The 15,765-nt window shown below is 35.2% G+C and overlaps 1 protein-coding gene across 1 annotated transcript in view; it reads left to right on the plus strand.

The window, feature by feature from the left end:
• The first annotated feature begins 2,169 nt into the window (after positions 1-2,169).
• LOC144546499 (uncharacterized) overlaps positions 2,170-15,765 on the plus strand; it is a 205,884-nt gene continuing 192,288 nt past the window's right edge. Inside the window, exon 1 of the mRNA XM_078295052.1 lies at positions 2,170-2,425. Coding sequence (XP_078151178.1) covers positions 2,193-2,425 — 233 coding nt within the window. The 5' untranslated portion in view covers positions 2,170-2,192. The remainder of the gene's footprint in view (positions 2,426-15,765) is intronic.

Below are 15,765 nucleotides of genomic sequence, written 5' to 3' on the forward strand. Positions count from 1 at the left end.
ATTTGTCATTCAATTAATGACTGCTCTCCTAGAATATTAACACGTCATGGGTACATATGATTTTCGCCTCCCAAACAAATTTAGAGTTTGATCAAGTTCAGCCACTCCATATATGACAATATATATTTTCATGTCAATCCTTGTAATATCAAATTTATAGTGGAGGCAGATTTTTATTTTTCAAATGTTTATTGTTGTAAATTTCAGATTTTCGTTATTTTTACAAAATGCTCATTACATTTTAGATTTTGGTTATTTTTCAAATGCATCATGTTTCTTGTTGCTTTTCCAGCTGGGTTTTAAAAATGGCTAGCAAATATATAATGGTGGCTAGCCCCTGATACAAAAATTAATAATATAACATAATAATTACATATACGTCATCATCGGCTATTAAAATCTAACATACAACGTTAATTACATTTACCGTCAGTTGTGAAACTAAAGAGATGACGTTGGGTAGTCAACGCCGTTTGGCCAATCATGCGTTGCCGATGGAATATTGATTAATGTCATATGTTTTGAGCCGATAACATATGTGTATACCTTTTCTATCGAGTCGATAGGAAATGATTCGGTACTCAATTGCGGATTGCAATAATTCAACTGATGGAAAAGTGTTTTTCTATATCAGTGCATGTTTTATCTGCTCAAGGTCAGTTTGTGACCGAATTCTTTAGACCTTATTCCAGATAAACATGTTATAAAATTAGTTAGAAAAACAAAAACCAAAATTCTAATTTTGGGAAATGTAATTACTGCCCCAGATTCAGTAATAACTAACACACTCCACAAAAATATCACAAAAAAAAAAAAAAAACTTTACAAGAGGAAAATTAAACCAAAAATAAAGAAAAGATAACCTAATATTATAGGCTTGGCTCTTATATATATGCGTCAAGTGTTCTTTAATTATATTTAATTCGGAAAATGTAATTATTATTTAGAAACGATATTGATTAAAGTTAGAATTTAAATAATTATGAACATAATATATGTGGTTCAAAAAGGATATAATACTATCAGTGAACATGGGCTGATGTGTTTTACATATAGAGATGTATACATTTGGTCGAAAGACTCCTCATTAATGTGGCAGACTGCTCGAGGTTTTTCACAGTCACGGTTCTAAACCAAATTTGCTTGAGGTTTTCGTTATTAGGACGAAAACCAATCCCAAATTTCATTAGGTTCACTGCAGGGATTGCAATCGTCGTTGGAGGGAAAAGAAATGTGAAATGAAAAGGAAAAAATGTATCTTTCTGAATAAATAATTTAGTGCATCCTTGAATGACAATTATATTTGATATTTAAAGTTAATTTCACAAAGATTCGGGTTGTAATTAAAATCTATCACAGAGAGTTTGTACGAACTCTCATCCGTATCACTTTATTTATGTGGATTCCAGCTGACAATGACAATGTGGCTAGGCAATGTGAAGTGACAAAATGAGGATACTTATTATATTGCCTCTTAATTTTTTAATTTTATTTGTTTGAATACATAAAATGAACATGGCTATGAAACATGTATATAATAGCCGCTTCAATTTATTTCCGTTGTAGAACAGAATGCAGTATGTGTGGTTTATATATAAATTTGTGACAGTATATATATTTTATTGATGATGATGTGTGTGTGGTATACTCACGTCTTACATATAACAGAAACTAAATGCATTGCCATTGAAATACATTCTCTGTCAGTTGAAACCACGGGATTCATGCATGTTCATCACGGCATGAAAGGCACGTTAGGGATCAGTGAGGGGACTCAGCTATATTAATTAATATAAATTATTTTCTGTGCCTGGACTGAATCTGGACAGTTCGGATCCAAACTCAAATACGAGTTAGTAGGACCCGGACTCGTGCCGACTACCCTTAAAGTGACATTTAAGATCCAATTTGAAAGCATATCTTGTCAGTTGTCACTATGTCGGACAAAATATCCACATATATGTCTTCTTTATCCACATATCTATGTAACTTTCGTTCTGTAGTTCAAAATTTACTTTTTCTCACTTTTATCCAACCATTCCTTAAAGTTTTAAAAAAAAAACTATATTAATTCAATTTTTATCTCCCGTACCACCACTTTAATCCACCCTTGAAATTTGTAGAAAGTCCTATATAAACCCCTTCACACTCTCCAAACAAAGTACAACAACTGAATAACACAAAACTCTAGCATGTCAATTTCCAAGTTATACTTGATTGTTCTCCTTGGCGCTCTCGTTTGCACCGCAACTGCAAGAGATCTCTCTACAACTAATGACAAGCATGTGAATGTGAAAGGAGTCTCCACCGGTGGAGATGTTGCAGACTCAAAAATTCTAGGTATAGAAATTCCTGCAATTCCTGCAATTCCTGCAATACCGGGTGCAATTCCTGCAATTCCGGGAATTCCGGGAATTCCTGCAGAGTCAAAAGTTGATGCAAGTTTTGGAACTCTAGGTCGAGGTACTCCGGGAACTCGGGGAGCTCCGGGTACTCGGACTGGTCCAGGCGCTCCGGGTGTTCCGGGAACTCCGGGTACTCCGTGTCCTCGGGGTACACGGACTGCTCCAACTGCTCGGACTACTCCGACTGCTCCGACTATTCCGGGTAGGGGTACTCCAGGTACTCCGGGAACTCCAGGTACTCCGGGTACTGGGTGCGGATAGGTGCATCTGTGGGACCCACTGCGGCGCTACCTCCCGTGTTGGGCTAAATGTTTGAGATGGCATCAAATCTAGATGGTTCTGTATAATTAATTAGCTAGTTAGTGTAACTGTAATGTGATGCCAGCTAGTATGTTTTATTTTTTTGCAATAAGGTGATTCCGATTCATCATCTATATTATCAGTGTAACGCTGAGAATATGGTTGTATTGAATCATCATCTGTATTATCAGTGTAACGCTGAAAATATGGTTGTATTGAATCATGTCTATCTCTGGTAGTCTGCCTAATTACTTGAGTTTGTAGAGTTGTTACTGCTGATTCTATAAATCAGTTGCAATTATATATGTTATATGACAACTATGCAATTTTCTAATTCACGTCAAGACAAACGAATGCCAAATTGCCAATAAATTTAAGCACCGAAAGTTTCTCTCAAAAAATATAAAAATATTTGTCTTCTTTATTAAAATTGATAAACCTAAGGTAAGCTATGACTGGTATTGGTAAAGAACCTGCAGCCAAAAAATTCTAGCTATTGAAAAGTCCTATATAAAGTTTATGTGTACCCCACAGACATGCATGAATATTTCCTTCTCCTTGGATCTTGCATACATACTGCACACAAGATTAGTAAATAAGAACTCTCTGAACAATAACAAGTTAAAATCACGGTATTTTTTTTTTTTTGTATATGTGCCGCTATAATGAAGCAGTACATTCCTTGATACACAAATGATCAACTAACCAGATGACAAGGTGCTTGTGTTATATGCAATATTTACTAAGTACGTACCTACGTACTTTTAATTTATTATGTCCTAACAGAATTTAAAAACTGGTAGATTATACAGATTGGATAATTAGATTAACTTTGGTAAATATTTGCTTTGTTTGGGCAAAGTCTGCTTTTTATTGAGATTAATTTGCACAAATATACTATCTCAAATTCTGATTTGGGGTTTAAGACTCGTTGTATTTCAAGTGGAACAATATTTTGAACAAATACGCGGGTTGGTTCAGATTTATTCAAGGTTCCAAAAATAGCAATCAGAATCGGATAGTGGACCCTTAACTTGAAATTGTAGGAATATGATGGAATTGGTCAAGACAACTCGGAAACTCGTTTTTTTTTTTTATTAAAATGCTTGTTTTGTAAAATAAAAACAGGAAAAAAATTGTAAAAAAACTAATTACTCCAAAAATGATGTTTAAGTACTTCACTTCTTACCCTAATATAATATTCTAATAAAATAAAATATGAACATTCAAAGCTAATCAGGAAGCTTGATTGAATCTAACGGAGAGTATTGAAATTGAACTAACAAAAATTGTCTACTGATTTACTCGTTTGTTTGCCTTTATCAGCCATATGAATTATCTACAGTAGTATAATCAATAAGTTCAACAGAAGCAGCACAACTTTGACTGATTAAAAATATAAACCATAATATCTATTTAACTAACAGAGGCACGACTATATCTAAATAAATATTTAACTTAAAGAAATAAAAAAGTAAGCATAATATTGTAATATCTAAACCGTAATATTCAATATAAATGCAACACCAAATGAAAAATAAAATATACATAATTTTATTATTTTCTGACTTAAACAGACCAATAAATAAGGCTAGAATAAATCACCAGATCATACAACTTTCTACATCAAATTTCCCCACCTTTCTTCGATTTAGAATGTTAGTTCTTTTTTTTTTTGAAGTTAGAATGTTAATTCTCTTACCAATTTATTGACGAAGTACCATATGCAATTATTAGAATTATCTCATCAAGTTACTATACGCTATTAAAGATTTGGCAGAGCCAATAATTATATAGATTCAAAAAACTTATTTACAAGATTTCTACTCTATTACTATCTAATCATGTAGTGTATTGAAAACGGGCTGAACCGGACGGGTACGGGTACGGGTCTGGCCCGGGGGGGCAGGGGGTTGGCACGGGCACTGGTAGGTCCGGTAGGCAGGTTAAACGGGTAGGGTATCATGGGTAGGTTTTTTAAAACCCTTACCCGGCCCGTTTAAACCCCCCCTGGGTAGCACAGGTCTGGGGGTTGCACCATCTGGGTCAGGGGGTTGAACGGTTCGGGTACGTAGGTAGCACGGGTCTGGGTCCAAAGTTTGGTTCGGGTAGGTACGGGTCCGGTCCGTACCGTTTTTTTTTTGCTGATTTTTTTGCTTTTTTCTATTTTTTTCTGTTTTTTTTTAACTGAAATTCATTTGACATAGTTGCATATTTGAACTAAATAATTTTTGTTATAATAAATTCTCTTGGTCTCGGATTTTAGTTATGAGTTGTACCACAAATCAAAATCAAAATCATTATATTTGAATATTTTTTTGGCATGTTGGTGATATTTTTTTCAGTCCAAAATGTCAGAGCTTGTAAGATAATAATTAAATAGACAAAGCACAATCATGATTCTTTAAATCTCTATTATTAAACTTTCGAGGGATATATATGAAATCCCCCCTAAATCTAAATATGACAGTAAAGAAAATATATACTAACAACAATATGATAATTTCTATCAAAAGAAAACTCATGCATACTACTTTATCATTGAAAAACACATGACCCATATATTGCAATATTGTATTTCTTACATGATGATGCATGCTTAAGTTATGAGTTCCATAATCATCTATATATAAAGTGCAAACACTATAACTAAATATTTGCTAAAAATGTTTATAACCAAATAATTTTAAAATAAAATTAATAAGTAAAACACATAATAATTAAATAGACAAAGCACAATCATGATTCTTTAAATCTCTATTATTAAACTTTCGAGGGATATATATGAAATCCCCCCTAAATCTAAATATGACAGTAAAGAAAATATATACTAACAACAATATGATAATTTCTATCAAAAGAAAACTCATGCATACTACTTTATCATTGAAAAACACATGACCCATATATTGCAATATTGTATTTCTTACATGATGATGCATGCTTAAGTTATGAGTTCCATAATCATCTATATATAAAGTGCAAACACTATAACTAAATATTTGCTAAAAATGTTTATAACCAAATAATTTTAAAATAAAATTAATAAGTAAAACACATAATAATTAAATAGACAAAGCACAATCATGATTCTTTAAATCTCTATTATTAAACTTTCGAGGGATATATATGAAATTCCCCCTAAATCTAAATATGACAGTAAAGAAAATATATACTAACAACAATATGATAATTTCTATCAAAACAAAACTCATGCATACTACTTTATCATTGAAAAACACATGACCCATATATTGCAATATTGTATTTCTTACATGATGATGCATGCTTAAGTTATGAGTTCCATAATCATCTATATATAAAGTGCAAACACTATAACTAAATATTTTCTAAAAATATTTATAACTAAATAATTTTAAAATAAAATTAATAAGTAAAACACATATTAGAAAATAATAACTAACATTTAAGATATTAGAGGATAATTAATGAAAGCTAGATTTATAACACTCTCTTTTATCATGACTTGATTTATATAAGAAAGATGACTAAACTAGAAACTATTATCTTTAGACTATGTATCAATTACAAGTATTATTTGATATTATTATTGTAAATTTTAGATCTTATAATTTTAATTTCAATTAATAATTTTGTAAAACAATAATATTTATTAAACTTAGATTGTTTCTCAATTATGGTCAATGTTATAATTTATATTAAATTATTATGTCAAACAAAATGAGATATGGTACGTAATAAATTTTCACGTGGGTAGTATCTTCTAAGATAGTGAGTATTGTTTTACTAGCTCTCTTATTTATCAAAACAAGATGTATCGTATGATGTTTTATTAATTAATACACTTTTGAAATAATTTTTTTTCTAAGGTTACACTTTTTTTTTTGAAATAAAAAATTTACATTACAGAAATTAATTTCTGAAAATGAACAACATGTTTTCTCTAGTACTACATTGATAGAGAGACAATAACCAAATTAGTGAACAAAAAAATCATATTAAGAATTACGTGTTGTTAGTGGCAATATTTGCTAGTTAAATTTACTTTTAACTTTTGTTTCTATAGAAGGCCGGTTGGTTTTAATCCTTGTAAATATTTTTTTAGTATCAATATATCTGGTGGCTATTCACCGCCAACCATAAAAAAAACAATAAGAATGAAATTATTTCTCTTATATTATTTATATTTTTCAATCAATAATATAACAGGAATTCAATTCTTCTTCATTTTGATTTGCTCAATTAAAATTTATATTTATTAAATTTTATTGTATTAAAATCAATTGAACTTGAACAAGTATTGCCATGTTTTCACAATTTTTCACATGTTACACTTGACAATAGAAAAAATTATCAATTTTTGAAGATTGTTTGGCAATGTATTAATAAATATTAATAGTTAAAAATGTAAGTCATATTTGAAATTAAGCTAAAAATTGGGTAGTTTGAGGGTGAAAACGGAGCGAATTTGGAGCAGACAATGTCAATACCAAATTAAGTCATATGCACTTCTCAATTTATAGGTACAAATAATAAACATATGTCAAAATTTAAAACTAAATTTGCCATAAACAAATACGGATACAGAGCTGTTAACTCACAAATACAGATACAAATACATATATGAAACGAATAACTATCGGATAATTAAGTTAACATGACAACATATATTAACTTTATGAATATTAACATATATTAATCAAATGCTTTAGCATTAATATTGTAAATATTTTTCCTATAGTAACCAAGAATAATAAAAGCATTAATGTTTGATCACGGATGTAGCATTAATTTCAGACAAAAAATAGTAATAACCATAGTAACGAAAGTTAATTTAGTGGGGGAAGTATATTTGAATTTTTTTTTAAAAAAAACGTTTTTTTAAAAAGAAAAATGAATTTGGGCCCGGGCACGGGCACGAGTAAAGGGTAGGCGGCTAGGTGAGTATGGGTACCCGGGCACGGATAGGCTGCATGGTAAGGGTACACAGATAATCGGGTAAGGGTACGCAGGTAGGGGGGTTCGGTCCGGACGGGTTCGGACAGGGGGTTCGGCAGGTCGATGGTCTGGTCCGGGTGGGTACGGGTTCACAATGATCCGGTAATCATGGGTTATTTTTCAAAAAACCGGTCCCGGCTCATTTTAACCCCCACTCAAATTACCCGTGTACCCTTCTAAACCCGGGCACGGATCCAGTCCAGTCAGGTACGGACCACGGACGGACCGGTCCGGATTCAAATCCCGGGAGTAATTTCAAAACACTAGATTCATGTTCCTCATGGCATAAAAGGCCAAAGGCCCATTACATTGAACTGGAAATAGCTTATATTACCAGTTTAATACCGAAGTACCCAACAAATATACTCCATCCCATGCAATATAACAGCAAAGCAAAACAGTAAAGTTACGAGCCAACGACAGTATAAGAAACATAACAAGCAAGTCATATACCAAACTAAAGAGGAGTCTATTGTCCAAAAGTAATCTAGATTAGCTATGACTAGGCCGCACTTTAAGGGGCTACACGTTAGGTATCTGTGAGGGGACTCATCTGTATTAATTAATAAATTATGTTCTCTTTCTGGACTGAATCTGGACAGTTCGGATGCAAACTCAAATACGAGTTAGTAGGACCCGGACTCTGGACAGTTCGGATGCAAACTCATATTTGAGTTAGTAGGACCCGGACTCGTGCCGACTACCCGGACACGGGCCAAAGTATTTATGTTCACAAAGCATATCTTGTCAGTTGTCACTTCTTACTCTAATATAATATTCTAATAAAATAAAATATGAACATTCAAAGCTAATTAGGAAGCTTGATAGAATTCCACGGAGAGTATTGAAATTGAACTAACAAAAAGTGTCTACTGATTTACTTGTTTGTTTGCCTTTATCAGCCATGTAAAATTGAACTAACAAAAAATAAAAATAAAATAAACGATTACAATATTGAAATATCTAGTACTACAATCAATATAAATTCAACTGAGACACTGCACAACTTTGACTGATTAAAAATATAAACCATAATATCTAGGCACGACTATGTCTAAATAAATATTTAACTATAAGAAATAAAAAATAAGAATAATATTGTAATATCTAAACCATAATATTAAATATAAATGCAACATCAAATTAAAAATAAAACATAAATTATTCTCTTATTTTCTGACTTAAACAGACCAATAAGCTTGGCTAGAAGAGATCACCAGATCATACAATTTTCTACGACAAATTTCTCCAACTTACTTCAATTTAGAATGTTAGTTCTCTATTTTTGTTTCTTTTTTTAAGTTAGAATGTTAATTCTCTTACCAATTTATATATAGACGAAGTCCTATATCTAATTATCACTATTATCTCATCAGCTTACTATGTGCTATTAAATGTTGCTAGAACCAACAATTATATTGATAAAAAAAATTATTTACAAGATTCCTACTCTGGTACTAACTCAAAGTAAAATTATATATATTACCCGTTTTTTTTTTCCTACCACTCTCAAAAATCAGAATTTAATGAATACCACCCGAATAATCAGATTTCAGATTCCGCCACGTTCGCACCGTAGATCTGCGGACGGATCGCCAATCCATTTGCGGAATGGATCTGCGGACTGACCCGCTCGAGCCCTGACCCGCTCGCGTGACCCGTTCGCACCGTGGATCTGCGCACTGACCCGTGGATCTGTGCACTGACACGCTCGCTTTGACCCGCTCGAGTGACCCGTTCGCACAGTGGATCTGCGCACCGACTCGTTCGCACCGTGGATCTGCGGACGGGTTAACCCGTCCGCAGATCCACGGTGCGAACGTGGCGGAATCTGAATTCCAATTTTTCAGATGGTATTCATTTAATTCTGATTTTTGAGGGTGGTAGGAAAAAAAAAACGGATATATTACACAATGTCTTTAAAACCGAATTCATCCATTGATAAGTGTTAAATGCTATGAACAATAGACTTTGTGGTGCTTGTTTGAAACAAAAAATCTCGTTTCTCTCACGCTAGAGGTTCCAAACCCCTACAGCCCAAATTATTCTCCAACACTCCCTCTTTGTTACAGTCATTGCATGTATTCTCCTTGTCCAACACCAATAGCCCAAATTTGCCATGCAAAGATGACAACCCATTTGGACCATACAATCCCTACATTAGTAGGATCTCCTGACAGGGGCGGATCTACTGTAGCATTGGGGGGGGGGGGGGGGGGGGGGGGGGGTGGTGGGGCCGCTCCCCCCTGGATTTTGAGTTTTAGTGGTGATTTGTAATTCGGGATAAATTTATTGCTAAAATAAAAAAAAAATTGAATTATAATTGGTAATATTAATTATAAGTTATAGAATCAGAAATTATAAGTCAGAGTATTATAAAATATAAGGCAAAACATTGTTTTTTTTATCAAGTACTTAATTAGTTAATGGGTTTAAATACGATAAGTTATTTAAATTCAATTCAATATTTTTTTGTTCCCCCCTCCGATGAAAATTCTAGGTCTAAATAAATATCAGAGACACGACTATGTCTAAATAAATATTTAATTATAAGAAATAAAAAATAAGAATAATATTGTTGTTACGTTAAGAAATTTTTATAATAAAAATTGAGAATGTTTAAAACATAATAAAAATTTTTGTTGTTGAACTAGGAGTGAAAAATTATAGTTTATATAAAATTGGGAACAAGATGCAAATTTTATGCATGATTATAGGTATAAAAGCTTCTTTATTTAATATCCAACAATTTGGAGGGTCTATTTAGAAAATTTCCCAAATATGCATGTGAACAACTCAACTTTCTCTCTCTCTCTCCGTTCCCTTCTCTGTTGCTGCTGCCCCCTTTTGTGTTCCCCCAAAAGAAAGAAAAAGAGAAAGGAACCCTCTTTTCTCCCATGAAAATCCTTGAGAAATTGAAGAAGAAGTTGGAAATTGTTGATTCAGCTCTCTAGTAGCCATCTTGTTCTCCATTGGTACTCACTTTCTCTCCTCTTCTCTCAAATCTGAAATTCATCTCTATTTTCTAGGGTTTTTGATCAAACCCGAAATTTGTGTATAAATTGTGAGTAATCTATCTCCATTAAGCTTCTATGTTGTTAATTTGGTGTTTCATCTCTCAATTTCATCTTAATCTTCATTTTCTATCTAGGGTTTGGTTCAAATCCGAAAATTAGAGAAATATTTTGATTTGTCTAGTGTAATCCAACAAACAAAGGTGTTGATTGGTAAGTTCTTCTCTCACTCTCTTAAAATCTGAAATTAATTTGGTGTTGATCTCTTTTCTTTGTTCCCTCTTTTGTGTATGGTGATAGTTAAACAAAGTCATAATATTTTTGAGGAAGTGCTAATATTGTCTCCGAAAGGCTTAATATTTATTGTGTATGGTGATAATTAAACAAAGTCATAATATTTTGATGAAGTGCTAATATTGTCTCCGAAAGGCTTAATATTTATTGAGAAAGGCTTGATCATTTATTCCAAGATGGATTATGTTAAGGAAAGTATATAGAAAATAATATCACTCAAGTAAGCATATCAATCGTCAAACAAATATTGAATTAAGTATATATGTTAACATAGGTGTAGGCTCGGTTGAGCAAGATTTTGCGGGATCTTTCGAGACGTCCGAACCATAAGTGCGAGATACGCTCTTCATAATCAGGTGCGGGGTTCTTGGACTTGTTTGATGTTTCATTTTCAGAAATTAAATTATCTTTTTCGATTGTCATGTTGTGTGATTGATTGTTGCATACTTGAAATTTTCATGTTGTATGCTTGATTGTTGCATAATCGGAATTTTGTGAATTGTGTGCATAATACATCTAAAACCGAATTGTTGTGGTATGGTTGATTTGCATATTTGTATGGTTGTCATTTTGATTGTTCTCTTATGAATTGACTATGGATAAAGGTCACCACAAATTGATGATTGTGAAATGATATGTGAATGAAATGGCAAGGTTGAGCTGTATCAGCTAACTTTGAGATGATATGTGAATGAATTTGCAAAGTCTGCAAGCTGGCTTTGATCCCAGGATCCTAATGGCCTTAGGTGAACGGCCCTCGAGATATCCCAGTACCGGTTGGGACGAGGGGTGGGTGACTATATATATACATGTTGATTGTGATGGTGGGTGACCTATGTGTGACGTCTGTGGCTCGGGGGCATTACCCTACGTGGTAATGCATTTGGACGGTCAATTGACTATGACGATATTCTGATTTATTTCATGTGAATTTTCATTTTATGACTTGAACCAGACTTTAGTAAATGGTTAAGCCAAAGCATTTATAGATGGGTGTCAGATAAAGGGTCAAGCTCGGTGGGCCATCTGTAGGTGCCAGTAACCCTACAGATGTGGGTTTGATAAAGGGTCCAGCTCGGTTGAACATCTATAGATGCTACTAGCCATAATAAAATGAGTTAGGCCAAATATGTGTTTGTTTGAACTTCATCTTGGAAATTCCTTAAGTTGTTTTTCACTCGATTCTTGTTGTCAAGCATGTGCATCCATATATATATATTGTTTGTTATAGAACTGCTAATGTGATTTTGTATGGATTTCATTTTTGAACATGTAGTCTGATTGCAAGTCCAATAACCTGATTGTGGCAAATTTCGCACTGAGAATTTATTCTCACCCCCACCCTTTTGGGTTCTTTTCAGGTTTAGGTGCGGCTGATCCTGGAGAGGCACGCGAGTAGTAGGCCTGTGGTATATGACACCAAATTACCTTAGTAGTTATTTTGTTATTTGACTAGAGAGGCATATCTTGTTTTGTTGTACAGTGCTCTCTATGTCACACCTTATGGTTGGTATCCATACGAGATACCTTTTGTATGATCTACTTGTACCAGACAGTTTGTACTTGAACTATATATATAAACTTGTTTTATGTATTTTATTGTGATGTGATGAAAATATTGTAAATGCCTTGTAAGCATACATGGAGTTGTATGCTTACGGCGGGGCCCTGTCACGCCTCGTGGCCGCGGGGTGTGACAGTCTCCCTTTGGTGGTATCAGAGCATAGGTTTAAGCCCTAACCAGACTGATAGGATACGTGAGTGGGGTACGTTATCATTGGGCCGTCACGACTAATGAATTATCTAGTATAGTAATAAATAAATTTCCCTTTCATTTTTCCTCTTAAATTCTATGTTGCCCTGTGATGGCACGAGGGCATCAACCCTTTTTGACTTGATTTTGAAATGTTCCCTATATTTTGCTGGTTGTCGGATTTCCTATCTGATCCGTTCAGAAATTGTTGTTAAGTGCTTAATTTGTTGTTTTGTTCATGGAATTGGAAATCGAATTGATTGTCTTTACTTGTAAATCTACTAGAAATCCTTGTCTTGTATATGGGTTGTGCCCCGTTAATTCTATTGTTGCGATAGTTGTAATTCTCTCTTAAGCCGTGTATAGCTTTGATTTGAAGAACCAAGTTTGGTTGTCAAAACCGACCTTAGACTTAAGCCCCCTTCATTTTTGCTTGAACTGTGAACTGCTTGCTTAACGTAAAAATGTTGCTCATGCTCGAATCTGAATTTTTCTATGACATTGTCGATTAATGTGATGTTCTTGATTTTAGGAAGTTAATTAGTGTTGTGATGCTTGATTCAAACCGGCCTTGCAAATTTTATATTTTCTACTAGGGCTTGAGTGTTTTGATCGGTTGAAACTCTTGTGTTAAATTAAGTTGGCATAGAATTGGTACCAGGCACGACACCAATTTCTAAGGCTCCGTATCGTATAACTCCTGCAGAATTGAAAGAACTCAAGGCACAGTTAGAAGAGATGTTGGAAAGCGGGTTCATTAGGCCGAGCACGTCTCCGTGGGGTGCTCCCATATTATTTGTGAAGAAGAAAGATGGTACCTTGCAGTTATGTATCGACTACCGCGAATTGAACAAGGTAACCGTCAAGAATGGATATCTGTTACCCCGAATTGATGACTTATTTGATCAGTTGCAAGGATCTTTGATTTATTCCAAGATCGACTTGAGGACGGGGTACCACCAGTTGAGGATACGCCCGAGGGACATAGAAAAGATAGCCTTCTGAACACGCTACGGACACTGCAAATATCTGGTTATGCCGTTTGGGCTAACGAATTCTCCAGCTGCATTTATGGATCTGATGCATCAAGTGTTTCATGATCTACTGGACTCGGAAGTGGTGGTTTTTATCGATGACATACTGGTGTATGCGCAATCACGAGAGGAGCATGAGATACATCTACGGATAGTGTTGCAGAGGTTAAGAGAGCATCAGTTATTCGCAAAATTCTCGAAGTGTGAGTTCTGGCTCGAGAAGGTGACATTTCTCGGTCACGTGATATCAGGAGAAGGGTTGGCAGTAGATTCAGAGAAGATTCGGGCGGTGACCGAATGGAAAAGACCAGAGACAGTCACAGAGATTCGCAGTTTTTTGGGGCTAGCAGGACATTACAGACGATTTGTACTTGGATTCTCATAGTTAGCTACTTTTACGAAGCTGTTGCATAAGGGTGAGAAATTTGAGTGAGGTGCCGCTCAAGACCAGAGCTTTCAGGAATTGAAGAATCGGTTGGAATCTGCATCGGTTCTTGCCATGCCAATTACAGACGAGGAGTATACAGTCTACACCGATGCATATTGATCTAGTTTGGAATGTGTGTTGATGCAGAAGGAACACGTTATAGCGTATGCTTCTCGGCAGTTACAACCGCACGAACAGAATTACTCGACACATGATTTGGAGCTAGCTGCAGTGATCTTCGCCCTAAAAAAAAAAAAAAAAAAAAATTTTGGCGACATTACCGGTACGGAGTAAGGTGTCATATCTATACGGATCACCAAATCTTGAAGTATATCTTTACTCAACGGGAGTTGAATTTGAGACAGAGGAGATGGTTGGAGTTGATGAAGGATTACGATCTGGATATTCAGTATCACGCGGGAAAAGCGAATGTGGTAGCAGATGCGCTAAGCAGGAAGGGTCAGATAAATCTGGCATCAATTATCCCCAGTGAGACCCATTTTCTCGAGGAAATGCGAAGGATGAACTTGTACGTCGGTACATCCAGTGAGTTCGCATTGGAAACATCAACCCGTTTAATTGGAAACAGCGCTAGGATAGGTACATCTACAGTTGCCTCGATTATCTTGGCTGCGGTTGAGGTTCAACCAGAATTACACGAGCAGATACGAGCAGCACAACAGGAGGACTCAAAATGCCAGCAGTTTCGACAATATTTCAAATCAAATACAGACTCGCCATTCCAGCTCCGCGAACACGGTATTCTATGGTTCCACGACCGCATATGTGTTTCGAGTGACTCAGAACTGAAGAATTTGATTCTATCAGAAACCCATGACTCGGGGTACACCATTCACCCTGGAGAAGTCAAGATGTATCAGGATCTAAAGCGACATTTCTGGTGGCCAAAGATGAGAAGGAACGTGCAAAACTATATCGAGAAGTGTCAGGTCTATCAACAAGTCAAAACGGATAGACGGAAGAGGGCAGGATTACTAAGACCTCTCGAGATACCCACACGAAAATTTGAGTCGATCACCATGGACTTCGTGACTAGATTTCCGAAAACTGTCGAACGATACGATGCCATCTGGGTTATAGTGGATACGCTGACGAAAATTGCACACTTCATTCCACTTCGGATCGAGACATTTGGAAGAGAGTTAGCGGATCTGTTCTTGCAATATCAGTTGAATACCACGGTTGCTCGCGAAACATCGTCTCCGACCGAGACACTTGATTTATCTCTCACTTTTGGGGAAGCTTTCAAGAAGCCATAGGTACGAAGTGGAGATTCAGTACAGCGCATCATCCGCAAACCGACGGTCAATCCGAACGAACGATACAAACATTGGAAGATATGCTTCGATCCGGTGTTCCGAGACTCCTGGATCAACCATTTGTATTCGGTAGAGTTTGCGTACAACAATAGCTACCATTCGAGTATCAGAGTGTCACCACAGGAGGCACTTACGGGATAGCAGTGTCGCACATCGCTGTAGTGGGGACCCGTAGGTACGTATTCACCTACCGGGCCCCAGATGCTAGAAGAGGTTGC

This window comes from Carex rostrata, chromosome 29 (genome assembly GCF_964058835.1).
Source record: "Carex rostrata chromosome 29, lpCarRost1.2, whole genome shotgun sequence".
NCBI lineage: Eukaryota > Viridiplantae > Streptophyta > Magnoliopsida > Poales > Cyperaceae > Carex > Carex rostrata.